Source organism: Musa acuminata, chromosome BXJ2-3 (assembly GCF_036884655.1).
Source record: "Musa acuminata AAA Group cultivar baxijiao chromosome BXJ2-3, Cavendish_Baxijiao_AAA, whole genome shotgun sequence".
NCBI classification, from domain to species: Eukaryota; Viridiplantae; Streptophyta; class Magnoliopsida; order Zingiberales; family Musaceae; genus Musa; species Musa acuminata.
Window position 1 is genome coordinate 34,865,993 of NC_088340.1, and position 14,008 is coordinate 34,880,000.

Sequence of the window (14,008 nt, forward strand, 5' to 3'; positions counted from 1 at the left end):
CACCAATACTACTCCATGGATTAAATTTTTATTTTCCTTCACATTCTGTTGTTTCTTGGAGTATTTGTGTATCTTTAGCTGGGATGTCTTAGAACTTATGCTCTTTGCTTTCAGTAGCAACAAAAATTATTTGTCTGTCAGACTTCTTGGTAGTGTTTCTCTCTCATGACACAAGATGTAAAGTTTACGGTCTGCACCACTGATATTCTTTTGCTTTTATGGTTTCTTCAGTGCATTAAACCTGAGTGACTGATTGATTGCAGAATTGTAACCTGGCGTTAGTGTGACTGTTACTACTGGACGCAGGAAAATATTTGCAATCCTTTCTTATGCTATCGTTTTCTTTGAATTATCATGTGCTGATATAGTTTCTAACGCATCAACTTTTTCTTTGCTGCAGGAATGCGGTGTACTTTGACGTGGTTGCCGTCATTGTTTGCCTCCTGTAGCGGAAGGTGAGGTCTTTCTTCCATGGTCATTCGACAAGCGCATTGAATGTTCATGTTCATGTTCCTGGATGTGGACAATGCAAGCATGAGTGTTGTCTTTATGCACAACTTGGTCGAACACTAATGAATTTAATTACTGTAGCTGAAAAGGTGTACTTGAGGAGTTGGTGTCAATCTCACTTCCATGATAGCACTTTATATGATTCGTAGGCAAACCATTTAGGTCTAGGCTATGACTTTAGACTCACATGGGTGTCTTAGAAGCAGCATTGTTCGATCATCCATGGCACATTACTTTAGCATATCTCTGAAACTTGGTGTTTTGTGAGCCTGGGCAGGATCAATCTGGTTGGCATTCATGTGAAGAGGACGACAACTGAGAAATCTGCCTCTGGTGTCTCCCTGTTGCAAGCTTCGGCTCCAAGTAATCTAAGGTAAGAAGTCTCTCTCCAATTGGTTGATGGAATCAGATCCCAAGTTGAGCATTATTAGCCATTTCCAATTTCACTAAGCTTATTGCCTTTCCATCGGTGACTCCATCCAAGCGCTTAAGAAATATTCGTCGTCATGCTACGTGAGGTATTGAAATTTTTTTATAATAAAGAATTAAAAAATGGACACATTTCCTAATTTATTGATTTAAAGTGTTAGTTAATTAAGAGGATGATAAAATAATAATATTATTTATTGATTCTTTTTTAATCTATTCCACTCACTTTTGCTTAAAAAGATTTTTTTTTTCTATATTCGACTATAAGAAATATAGTTGGGGAAAAGATATGACATTTAAAAGTGACATCCAAAGTCAAAACTCTTTACTTGAAAATTGGAATCTTAGATGTGATTGATTCTATTATTTCCATTTTCTTTCCATCTCACTTGAGTCACTTTACCTCCATATAGCTTGAGAGGATGGTGCCAACCTCCTAAAACATGTTGCATTCTGAGCCTCATGGCTAATAATAATACACTATGATGGTTCGCTAGATTTCGCAACCACAAATGGAAGGCTCTCTCTATCTCTATTCTCAAAATCCGTCTTCTTTACACGATATAAATTACCTCATCGGTCTGAGGAACATTTGGTGTCTTCTCCTACCTCATCTACTCTCTACCATACACATAAGTCACCCTAACATTATTACTATTTTAGAATGTGATGCTTCTTTCGATCTTAGATATGGCTGGCAACAACTGGATTCGTCTTCAAATCTCCGTACACTGACATCATGTCTCTCCATTTTGCCAAATCTCTTTCACTTCACTGCACCATCTGATTATTATTTATTTGGATGCTCTCAACATCATCAAGTACATCAATCTTCAAGAAGAAAAAGATTCCATGGCAACTAAAGTCCATTATCCTCGACATTCAGCATCGATTTAGGATGCTTAAACGCCCAGTATCTCTTATATTCCTATATATCTAAATGTAAATGCCCACTTGTTATTTATTTATTTATTTTTATGGAAAAATCCACTGAGTCTCCTGTTTTTGGAGGACAAATTCCCCTCCTCCTCCTTACTCTTTTCATGTACTTCCATTTCCTAATTAATTTATATTTTTCTTTTAAAATTATCTGTATTCAAATAAAAAAATAAACTAAATCGGTTTTGCATCGTCAAAATCTCTCTTTATTTGTGCTCATATCATCAATTAATATTTCATATCATAGTCCTTTTGTAATCTAGACACACATTAATGGTTAATTATCATCACAAACAAACAATATTCTCATGATCACCAAATCAAAATTCATTTTTCACTTGCTGCTTAATTTAAAAATTATATAATGCTCGTTCTTCATTTGGTTCTATTCTTTTCACACGTTAAACCTAAACAAACAAACACATAAAAAAAAATCTTCCCTCATAGTTTGACTATGGCACAGAAATCTTTTTCATACCATTCATACATCTTATATATATATATATATATATATATATATATATATATATATATATATATATATATATATATATATATATATAATCATTTAGTCCCGTATTGATTGAGGAGTATGGGAAACAAGGACTCGTAAGTCCATGGTCTTCCTTACTTTTAAATATGTCTTTATGTTCCGAAAGGATCAAACCATGTGGGTAAAAACAGATAATTTCTCGTAAGCCTATAGGTCATATCAATGGTCGATCGATCAAATGATCTCTTATAAGATTCGAGCCCTTAATTCCTAACAAATGAAATTTTTTTTTATTAGTCATCATTTTCCTAACACAAATCCTGATCTAACCGTCTTCTCAGTGAAGACTCATCCTCTTTCTTTCTTTAAGCTTTGCAAGGCACTTGGTGACTGTTGTCGAAGGGCATTGAGAGAATGATGTCCAAAGCTGGGGGTATATTCCATCTTGATAAGAAGAAATAATCCTCACAAGTACCACCTTTTGGCAACACATGCATGTATGCTTAAGAAACTCTCAGAAATATGCTGCATAGCTAATGAAAAGAACCCCTACCTCCCTTTCACCCCATCACCTTGCGTGAATATTTTTACTCAATATTAAATAAATAAATAAATAAATATTTTAATAAGAGATTAAAACCCTTATATTAATCTCTTATTTAATTATAAATTTTTAATCCGATATTTCAACTCTCCCACCATTATTTCCAACTGGCTTCGCTCGTACCATTATGACAGTCTCTACAGCGATGCCGAGAGCCAATTCTGTCCATGAAATCTAGCGTCGAACCGAGGTAGCGTGGCAGTATGTGATCATCATTATAGCATGTCATGATGGCCTCCCGAAATGATGATGCTCACATGGGCTGAAGGTGACGACAGAAATGCCACTGTTGGCTTCTTGAGCTTCCACCATCCGTTCGACGAAATGTCCAGACATCAGCACGCTCCTCTTGCCACAGAGTCACCAAACCACAACCGCCACGCTTGCTTCCAAGATCTGTTCGACGAAATGTCCAGACATCAGCACCGACTCACCGACCCGCAAATGCCACGGTTAGCTTCCACGATCTGTTCGTCGAGATGTCCGGGCATCGGCGCGCTCTTCTCGCCGCAGAATCGTCGAGCGGTGCCTGCTTCTTGATGTTTCGGGCTTTTGCATCAGAAGGAATGCCAGACGATCCAGCAGCAGCGGGTGGACCGGTCCGGGCGGGGGGGGGCACATATATAAACAAGTGGCAGCAGCCAAAACACACACGCAGCCCCTCCCCCCCCTCCCCACATCATTAGCAAGCGGACAAATAAAAAGGGCTTTCTTTTCCCACCATGCACAGGTCGCCATCTCCCAATCTCCTCGCGCACATTCCCATACCCACTAAAGTAATCCAAGCAAGTGCACATCACGCTCGTAAGTAAAGGAGAGGAGAATTAGGGGCTCATAGTACTAATCTTAAAGCCATCGTACCGTAGAGACATAGCTCGCTAATCTTCTGTTATTACCGCTAGAGACGTACATCATATGAAAGGATCTGATTAGGCGTGGATGGGAGGGGCGGAGGCGGAGGCGGAGGCGGAGGCGGCGTCGCGGGTGGCGGGGTCGGCGGTGGCGGAGTGGGAGGCGGAGGAGGAGGATGAGGAGGAGGAGAGGTGGCTCTTGTTGTTGTGCATCCAGACCTTGAGGACGTGCCGCTTGACGCCGATCTGGAGGCAGAACTCGTCGAGCGCGACGTCGTCTTGCTTCTGGACACGCCACCCCAGCTTCTCCGCGAAGGCCTGCATCTTCTCCTTCTGCTCCGCCGTGAACCTGGTGCGGAACCGCTTGCGGGACCCGGACGCCTCGGCGGCCGCCTCCTCGCGCCGCGGCGGCGTCTCCGACCCCACACGGCAAGCCCGATCCGGCCCCGCCTCCTGGCACGGCGGCAGAGGCAGCGCCGCGGCCAGCGGCGGGGGCTGCATCGCGTGGTACGGAAGCGGCATCGGGGCCGGGAGGAAGGCCGGGAACTGCGGCGGCGGCGGTTGCTGACCTAATTTGCTGTGATCCCACGCGGCGGCGGCGGCGGCGGAGGCGCCGGGTCCGTAGAGGAGGAGAGGCGGCCGGGGGCCAGCGACGGACAGGCCCTCCCGGCGGTGAAAGTTGCGGTGGCAGCCACACGCCGCGCACTTGAGGGCGTCCAGGCTGTCCTCCTCCCCGGCCGGCATGAACTCGCCGCACCCGTCGTAGGCCTGTCCCCCCATCGCCGCCGCATGGTTACGGAGGCACTCCCGGTACCTCGCGCCGCCGCCCGCTCCCTCCGCTTCCTCCTCCCTCCCCCCTGTGTAGGGTACCACGCTTAAGTCCATCACCTGTCGCTTTCTTGTTAAGCGGAAGACAACCCCAAAGCAAGGGTTTTCGCCGCACTCCCCGACGCCGAAATTAACCTTTTATAATGGTGGAAACAGGCCTTCCAGCTTCGAATTTTCCACGCCAATCGGGATCCGATGGCTTAATCCCCTCGCTCAAACCTCCCCCACCAACTGTTCGGCAATAGTCCCCTCACTATTTACCCTTTCATCGCGGAGTAAAACCCCCTGCTCGATCTTCATCGGCCGCTGCAGCACGCGACGAGGGGCTGATGCGTATTAAAGACCACCCACCGATGGGATCCCCTGCCACGGGACACGTGGATGAAGCTGGTCGGCCGCCGCGTGCCCGACGGGCAGACCCCCCCGGCGGGTGCGAGGGGATGCCAGTACGTGTCATCCTCTGATTCGAAGAGGAGCTTCTCTTCTCGGGAGGCCGGACCCACCACGTGGGAGAGTGTCAGCTTGCGCGGGGTGGGCTACGCACCGTCCGACGGACCTATCCAACGGCCGGGCACGCGGCAGTCTGAGCTCCGCGGGTCCCACTGGGTTCCGCCTGACGCGGGCCAATGATCGGGCGATTCGGGCCCCACCGTTTCGTCCTCTGTCCTCACCCCGATGCCCATGCCGCGTTGCGGTGTCGCGGCGGGGCAAGTTGGCGCAGGATAACGCCGAAGCGCACGCGGCTTATGATTCGCCGCGGTAGTGGGCCCCATCACGTTGACGTCCGTCACGGGCGGTCGATCGGACGCCCCCCCCCCCCGACCCCATACGCGTTTTTATCTAGATTTATTACCGCGGTCACGTCGGCTCATCCTGACGGGTAAACGCGGCCGGATTACGCGATCGGGACCGACGGTGAAAGGACCGGAGACGACGGGACCCACGCGGAGCCATCAATCGCATGGGCGAAAACAATGCCATGCCCCTTTCGCGTGCGCCTTTATTCCGTTGGGTTTGTTTGTTTCCTTTGGACGGGCGCGGAGGCGAGCATTGACCCAGCCGTAGTGAGGTTCGCGTGCGTGCGTGCGCAAGAGTCCAATCTTGGGTTCGACTCTCTGATTGCAGCTGATTTGACCCGATGTCTCGATTCCGTGGTTGGAACGGTCCGGCGGAGATGAGCCGATTCGACACCCAAGGTTGTTGTATGGTAATTAATGCTTCTCCTTTTCGATACGACTGCGATTAGTGCATCAAAAAGCAGAGCACATGAACCGTCTATTTTAATATAAGTTCGATTAATAAATATTATAAATCCGATTTAAATAGACCTCGGTCGTTGACCTCCCGGTGCAGCAGCTGCGATGGAGGTCAAAGCAATGACGATGTCCGAAAAAGACACAAGAGTGTGGGTATCTTTTTCCAGCCACATGACAGGTCGGAGTCGTGGTGGGCCAGGATGGGTGTGGTCGGTGGAGCGATGAATGGGTCAGGCCGAGGAGGGTGGTCATGTCATGGCCCGAAAGCACAGGGTTCGTCAACTGCGGGTGCGACCGAAAGCAAATGATCGATCGCATCGCATATGGTGGCCAGCTATCGAAGCTTATCTTGAAGAGCCAACTGAGGTTGACTTGGTTTGACCCAACCATGATGAGAGATTAAGCTACTCCGAAGCTAAACATGGAACACACATCACTGGGATCGATGACATCAGATCCAACACAGCAGGAAGTAATCGTGTCGCTGCACTGCTGGACTAAGCCAGAAGCCAGAAGTTCTTCTGCCATCGGGTGCTGACGAGGTACCCACCGACGCCATGGCTCTGCTTCCTCACCGCCATCGTCTGGCACTCGGCCCTGTCGATGCACTGCTCCACGAACTCCTCGTGGCTGCTCGTCATCATGCTGCAGTTGGAGGGGTGAGCAGAGTCAGACAAAGAGGTAATGGTCTCGACCGAAGAGCTCATGAAGTTACCAGCAGAGCGGAGATGGCTTGCTTTGATTTAGCACCAGAACAGAGACGTCGAGCTTCTTGACCTGGCCGAGAACCGTGGCCAGCTTGGGTCCTTGGATCACCAACACCTCCACTCTCACCTGAACACAGGCATGTATGGAAACCAGATAAAGCTACTGCGAGATGATGAAGAAGAACGTGAAGGGGAGGGGAGGAGATTGCCTGGGGACGAATGGCCTTGCAGATCGACCCGAGGGAGTCGATGAGGCGGGAGGTCTCCTCCTCCAGGTGAGCAGAGCCGGAGCAGTGGGGAGGGAGGACGTGGAGGAGGGTGACGAGGTCCCCCTTGTTCGCCACATGGGTCAAGGCCCACACCATGGCCTGCTCGGCGCGAGCAGTGCCGTCTATCAGCACCATCACCCTCTTCTTCTTGCTGCTGCACTCTCCACCTCTCTCCCAGCTCATCCTTCTCTTCTTCTTCTTCTTCTTCTTCTTCTTCTTCTTCTTCTTCTTCCTCGCTCTTCCACCAATGGTGATGATGAGTGAATGGCTTGAAGCATATATCGCCTTCTCTTCGGTCATCAATATTCCCTTCACTCGGTTTCACTGCGAGCTGGAAAAGATTCTCTGGCATCATCAACTCCGTACTGCGTACAATGGCAGGAGCAAAGAGTCGGCAGCTGGGGGAGTAGGAAGGACACAGGCCTATCTCCTTCAAATCCATTAATTGATGACAGCTTAGACACACTTAACAGATAGCAGCAGAAGACACATCTGTCACGAGATGGAAACAGTAAGTTCAGCAACAGGGTGAGTTAGAAGCTCACGTAGTCCGGTGCACCGACCCCAACCCCACACCGTAGTTGTTGACCATGATCAGCTCTCCGAATGAGTGAAAGAAGAGCAAGCAATGTTCCACCCGCAGCTTCCTGCACAATGACAGTGAACAGTGATCGAAGCATGCTGGGTTTGCCGTACTTTTCTCTGTGACATGCCAGCATGAGCTCAGGCTATGGGCAAGGCCAACAGTGGAAGATGATGGAGAGGATAGGGTCCTCATTGAGCCAAGAGAAGGCTTTCGAGAGGCTCTTTCATGTCCTTGTGTCAGTCTGGCCGCATTCAAGTGTGTTGGGAATTGTGGAGGAGGAAAACTAGTTGATCAGTGCAGAATATTCTTTGGTGTTGCTGCATCACACGGACACGCAATGGGTAGTACAAACCCTTGTCAGGGCCATGTGAGGGGGAATGATTCCTACAATTAACCATTGTTCCGTAGGATGACTCCTCGGGGTTGGATACATTCTTGATCAGAGCTCGGAATGAATTCTTAGTGAGATGAGAGAAGGGATTGAGAGATGCTCGCCTCTTTGGCATTTCTCTCACTAACCTCTTCGTTGTTAACGCATTATATGGAGGATTAAAAATGAAACCACTTTGGGGGTCTTCAATGGTTTGAGAAACCAACTAATAAATCATTTTTATTAATAAAAAATATATGATACTATTATCTTGAGAGTTAATTATGGGGTTCAAAGTGAACCAACCTAATCGAATCGAATCGATTCAAAATAGGCTTGATCTAAATGGACTCACTAATGGTTCGATTTTGAAGACTATAAACTGTTTCAATTCGAGAGTATACTTTTAATCGATTTAAATTGATCAAAGCAATCCAAACTTCTAATTTTATAAATGATATGAGCTTAATTTCATAAATCTTATTATGTCGTCTAATTTTCAGTTCAATTGAATTGAACAAATTCATTTCAAGAATTATTTTTAAAAACTTAATTGAAATTATAAATCAATTAAATTGTTATCTGAATTAGACTAACTAATTTTCAATCGATTCAATTAAGTAAATTAAAATTAGTTTCTATTTACTTACTTAATTTTTTTATTTTAATTAAACTAAATTAAAAAAATCGATTCGATCCTTAACGGTTTGATTCAAACCTAATTGAATAACACTACAGTTAATCATGTTCACATAATAAACCTTAATTGAAAATTAACTAAACTTTCTAATAGAAAATTCAGATTTATCTCCATTACCCACTTTATATACATGTAGAGAGAGGATCAGAGACTAAATTTATAGTTACAGAAAGAATATTTTATATCAAGACATCAATTTTGAATATATATATATATATATATATATATATATATATATATATATATATATATATATATATATATAGTTAATTTCACATCCTTAATCATTTTGTTAGTATTTTTCATTAACAATAAAATTTAAGACATTTATGAAATTATCATTAAATATGAAATGAAAAATTAAAGATTGTGGGTCATATTAATTCTACCATTTGAATTCCAAATAGAATTGGAATTATAATTATAACTAAAATCAAAATATTAATGAATAAGATTGCAACGGGCCTTAAAAGTCAAGGTTTTGGATCGAGGGTAGACTCCCACGCGACTCGACCACAAATATGTGGAGAGATTGTTTTAGCCCACTTCGTTCTTTCTTGAGCCCAATCTATGGAGGGAAGTCAATACAAGGAAGAGGAAGAAAAATCTGTGAAAAAGGTTTTCTTCCCTTCGTTAAATCTTAATATATCTTTTTCTCATCTTAAGAGCGAAAACATCCATCTTAATAGATTCGTTCCGAATCTAAGCTCAAATCTTATCTTTGTTGTTTATCATTTACACCAAAAAAACTCAAAAGTCACCGAAACTATTTTATGACATTGCATCTGCATCAGGAATTGGACAATGTTTTCTACATATAATAGGGAGGGAGAAGTAAGAGGAAGGCAGACGAAAGGATGGTGAACGAGAAGAGAAATGAGTTCATCATCTTCTTCTTCTTCTTCTTCTGCACTTGACCATGGATCATGCCACGGAGGGTTTCTACTGGTGAAGACAGCATCTCCTAAGCTGGTTTGAGATAGACCTAAACTATGTATCGATGCACATCGGAGTTCATCTCATCATATAATATGATGCATCCATAGATGTACCAACTTAGGGTGCTGCCTTCCACCTCATGAGATCTTATCGCCAGCACACAAGTGTTTCCTCTCTTTCTCTCTCTCTCTCTCCCTCTGATGCTTTCTCCAGTTGTGAGGTGATAGATAATAGTCCATATGGATTCAACAACGTACAGAATGAAATTTACGAGTACTCTACTCACAAAAATACAACTTGTCACTGACAGGAATGTAAATCCACATCGTCAAAGAGCGCAAGAGATCCAAGTATTGGTGGAACGAAATGGTCAACCCACGAAACGAGAACGACTAAGAGAAGCAAGCATATAATATAAGCCTTGGGAGCTACAGATCGGCTGCATGCAGCGACGGTGAGTGGGCCAAACTAATAATTGCAACACGATGAATCCTTTAACATGGGATTCGGTATCATATCGTCTTCCTCAAGCAACCGACAGCGAAATCTACATCGATCGAGGGCTGATCTCGATAAAAAGTCAACACTGTTCGCATCAGCGATTGACAGTCCCGTCTCGTTGCCGTCGTCGTCACTGGTCACGCTGCATCCGGCGATGGCGAAAGGTCGAGATGGACACTCGACGAATCGGATCGGATCCTCGCCGGAACCCGCCACCGACGGAGACCAGATGGCCACAAAGATTCGATCCGACACTGGGAAGGGCGCGGCCGGACTCGTGAAAGATTCACACGGGCGCAAGCGTCTAGCGAAAGGTCAACGCCCACAGTCGAGTCAACAAGGTCGTTCCCTCACTCCACTCTGTAAGCATGACACGAGGCCCGAGGGAGGAAAGGAAGGAGGATGTGGAGCCCGCCACAGTGGTGTGTCTCGGAACAGCTACAAGGAGTTACCGTAAGTCAACCATGCCATTGTGAAGGCCGCGGTAGATCTCATGCACTCACTCTAACACGGTCCTACTAATAAATAATTAGATGCTGCTTATTAATGGTCGATATTAGTGCATATAAAGCGATTACGATTTGACAGTTTGGATAGACGACAAGCAGGGCGACTAAATTAATACACACGACAAATAACAGTATTATTCGGCGTCTAATTTGGGACGTGTTTGTATGCCAATCTCGAACCGGCGATGGTGGTTGAACCGGGCCGGCGGGCGAGCGAACCGAAGGAGCGAGCCCGGGGGAGACGCACCGTCGCCTCCACGACGGAGCACGTGGCCTTGCAGGAGCCGTACAAGTCGAAGAGCCGGAAGCGGTCGGTCATGGACGCCACCCTGCGCGGGGCGTCGGTGGCCCCCCAGAGCTCCTCCATCTCGTCGCCGACGTCGGGAAGGCCCTTGGCGCACAGGGCGAGGGCGGCCGCGAACGGGTCGGGGGAGGCGGGGGCCCGCGGCGAGGGGCGCTTCTTGCGCGGGGTGGAGAGGTCGGACTGGGACCGGGCCGGGGGAGGGAGGGGGAGGAGAAGGTGGGCGTCGGTGTCGGCGGCGGCGGGGGCGGGGGGGAGTGGGGGCGCTTTGGGGATGCCCGGGCGCTGCTCCCAGGAGAATGGGACGGAGGAGGAGCGGGGGGAGGGGGATGCGGAGGGGGAGGTGGCGGCGGAAGAGGAGGACAGGGAGGAAGCGGAGCCGGAGAGGGAACTGGTCCTGGTCCTGGTCCTGGACCGGGTCCGGACACGGTGGCGTGTGGCACGGGGCTCCGCCGGGGATCTGGCGAGGATGTTGGAAGATGGCGGCGTCTCCTCCATCGGCTGACAAGAGAAGAGATGCGCTTGGGACGGGGAAGTGTTATTTTTACTCCCTCTTTGGCGTTCGTGTCATGAAGTGGGAAGGAAGGGATGGCATTCTTAAGGAAGGTTATATGCTGAACGTGGACCGGCAAATAGCATACGATTGACTGCTTGGAGGGTGCATCGCGGCCGTCGGGATGATGATAGTGAGCGAATCTTGAAGCGAAGAGGAGAGTGCCGCGCATGAGAAGCGTGGGTAAATGGTTGTTATCGGGAAGGGTTGGTAATGACGATGAAATGACGAGGGTGGAGACAGGCAGTATGTCATTTTCATTTTTCTTTTACGTGGGAGATGAGTCAGATGACTTTTCTATAGGCTATACAATACCATTATGCTTTATTTACATCTTTCCTTTAATCGAGTTTAAAATAATATCCTAAATCAGTTCTCGGAAAGCTTAATGTAAATCAAGTATAATAAATATAATATAAAATATATTTATTTTTTTTTAATATGATAATCAATAGAATAACTTGAAACTCACAAACTAACGTATTATTTTCAAGACCATTGTAAGATATCTACTTATCGTATAATTTTTAAACGATCGTATATACTTATATGTAGATGAAAATAGAAAATATAAAAAAATAATTATGAGTCTCTTTTTAAATCATCTCCTATCTCCTAAGAAATTATATTATAATTATTTTTTTATAATGATCAATAATAATTTAATTAAAATCTCAGTATATCTTAACCAAATAATTTATAATGTAAAATATAACATATTTCATCTACCTATCTTGAAATAGAGTATTTCTACCAACAAAGATTCAGATTTGAAACTTTAGATAATTTGATTCGTTCGATAAAATCGTTTCGACAAAATGAGTTTAACTTCAAAGCTTCCGAAAGAATGTAGCAAGTAAGGCAGTTTACAATTAAAATAAAAAGTTTAAAGTAAATACAAACCGGATTTTTATAGTGGTTTTATTGTCATAACCTACATCCACTCTCGATTCTTCTTCCGTCGAGGTCATCGATATCCACTAATGATCTTTCTTCAATAGGCGAATACCAACTATCTTCTTGCAACTCTATTCTTCTTTTGAAAGAGAACATTTATACTCTCACTACCTCCTTTCATAAACTTTACTAACGCTTAGAGTTTGAGAGGAATTCTCATGAGATTACAATAGCATTTTCTTTCCTTTTTGCTCTCAATTCTTGTATTTTTTAACTAGAGATGAGAGGAGTATTTATAGGCCTCAAGTGGATTCAAACTTAAAGCCTCAAAGTATCTCATCCCCAATTTTCATGGTACTAATGGTATCACTGCTTGGGAGACTGTGTCTAGACGGTACCACCGCTTGACACCCTGTCACTAGGCGGTACCATCGCATGACACTGTCTTGGAGATTGTACCATCGATGGTTCCATATATTTGGTCATTGTTTGAGCTTTTTGTTGGGTCCAACCCATATGTGGGCTTGGACAATTGGGCCTATTGAGCCCAAATCACTAATTGAGGGCAGCAAACAAGAGAAAGGGTTTAGTGCAGTGTAAGAAAAATCAGAGAGCACATCATGCAAGCAGCGTGCGTGTGCACAATGAACATGTGCGACGATGTGTAGAGAAAAGAGGAGAGATAAATAAAGAGAGAAAATAAGATTTTTGAGTTTTCTATTTAACGATCGGTGGCCAAACGTTGTCAGTTTTGGTCCAAATTTTATGTGAAGAATCCTTGCAGCAAACTCTATAATCATAACTGTGTCGATCTACAGTATATTCTCTCTAAGTACTTTCCTGCTATACCCACGTTGTGAGACCTAGAATTCTCTTACGAGGAGATCCACCCAATATGATGAAGATGTGCTATTCTTAAGCCAAGATCTATGATCTTGATGTTATTGTGATCCTCTAGTTATTCTAGAAAAGACCTATTGTAAACCTATTATCATTACTATTGATAGTAGAAGTTTGAGGTGGACTACGGTCCCGTGGTTTTTCCCATATTGGGTTTTCCACGTTAAAAGATTTGGTCTCAATGTGTGATTGATTTTTTGCTCTATTGTTTATACTATGCTGGTTGATATTTTCATTTGGATATCAAGTTGGTATTTTGATAAGGAACCCATTTTGATACACAAAGAGGAAAAAGAATATTCCGCTTTAACAGGTTTTTTTCCCAACAAGTAGTATTAGAGCAACATGTTGTTTGGTGCTAGCTTTCTTGTGTGATTGAAATGGAGCGGTCAGATGGTATGATTAAATTAAACTCAATCAAATTATTCCACTTGGAGGCGTCTGATGGAAGAGTTGCTTTATTACAAAAATTTGTATAAGCCTATCAAGGTTAAAAATAAACCTTCTACTATGGACGATAAGAAGTTCAACATAGAAAAGCTATTGCCTATATTAGAATATGGATGAATATAAACTTATATGAGCATATTTCATATGAAACCAGAGTTGATATTATTTGGCAAAGGTTAGAAAACCTCTTTGCGAAGAAGACAGTAGGAAATAGAATTTCTCTCCTCAGAAGACTTATAAATTTGAAGTATAAAGAAATAAAAAAAACTCTCATTCGAATTTTTCAATATGTGTTATCCGTCCTATTGAACATGGAAGGACGAATGAAAAAATGACCCTATTGAAAGCTAAAAAGAGTCATTTCTCTTAGTTATTAAACCAAACGAGAAAAAATGTGGCTCTAATACCAACTGTTA

General features: G+C 44.6%; 3 protein-coding genes across 3 annotated transcripts; all 3 read right to left on the bottom strand.

The window, feature by feature from the left end:
* Positions 1–3,784: 3,784 nt before the first annotated feature.
* Positions 3,785–4,958, bottom strand: LOC103979401 (zinc-finger homeodomain protein 8-like). The gene has a single exon (XM_009395536.3). It carries the CDS (start codon positions 4,709–4,711, stop codon positions 3,905–3,907), a length of 807 nt encoding a protein of 268 aa, XP_009393811.2. The 5' UTR covers positions 4,712–4,958; the 3' UTR covers positions 3,785–3,904.
* A 1,328-nt stretch (positions 4,959–6,286) lies between these two features.
* LOC135607884 (uncharacterized) lies at positions 6,287–7,295 on the bottom strand. Its single transcript, XM_065100066.1, has 3 exons — positions 6,827–7,295; positions 6,626–6,744; positions 6,287–6,555 (listed from the first exon to the last, which is right to left on the bottom strand). The coding sequence occupies exons 1-3, from the start codon at positions 7,184–7,186 to the stop codon at positions 6,408–6,410; spliced, it is 627 nt and encodes a 208-aa protein (XP_064956138.1). The 5' UTR covers positions 7,187–7,295; the 3' UTR covers positions 6,287–6,407.
* Positions 7,296–10,498: 3,203 nt separating this feature from the next.
* LOC135606536 (uncharacterized) lies at positions 10,499–11,354 on the bottom strand. The gene has a single exon (XM_065097567.1). It carries the CDS (start codon positions 11,288–11,290, stop codon positions 10,637–10,639), a length of 654 nt encoding a protein of 217 aa, XP_064953639.1. The 5' UTR covers positions 11,291–11,354; the 3' UTR covers positions 10,499–10,636.
* Positions 11,355–14,008: the final 2,654 nt, after the last annotated feature.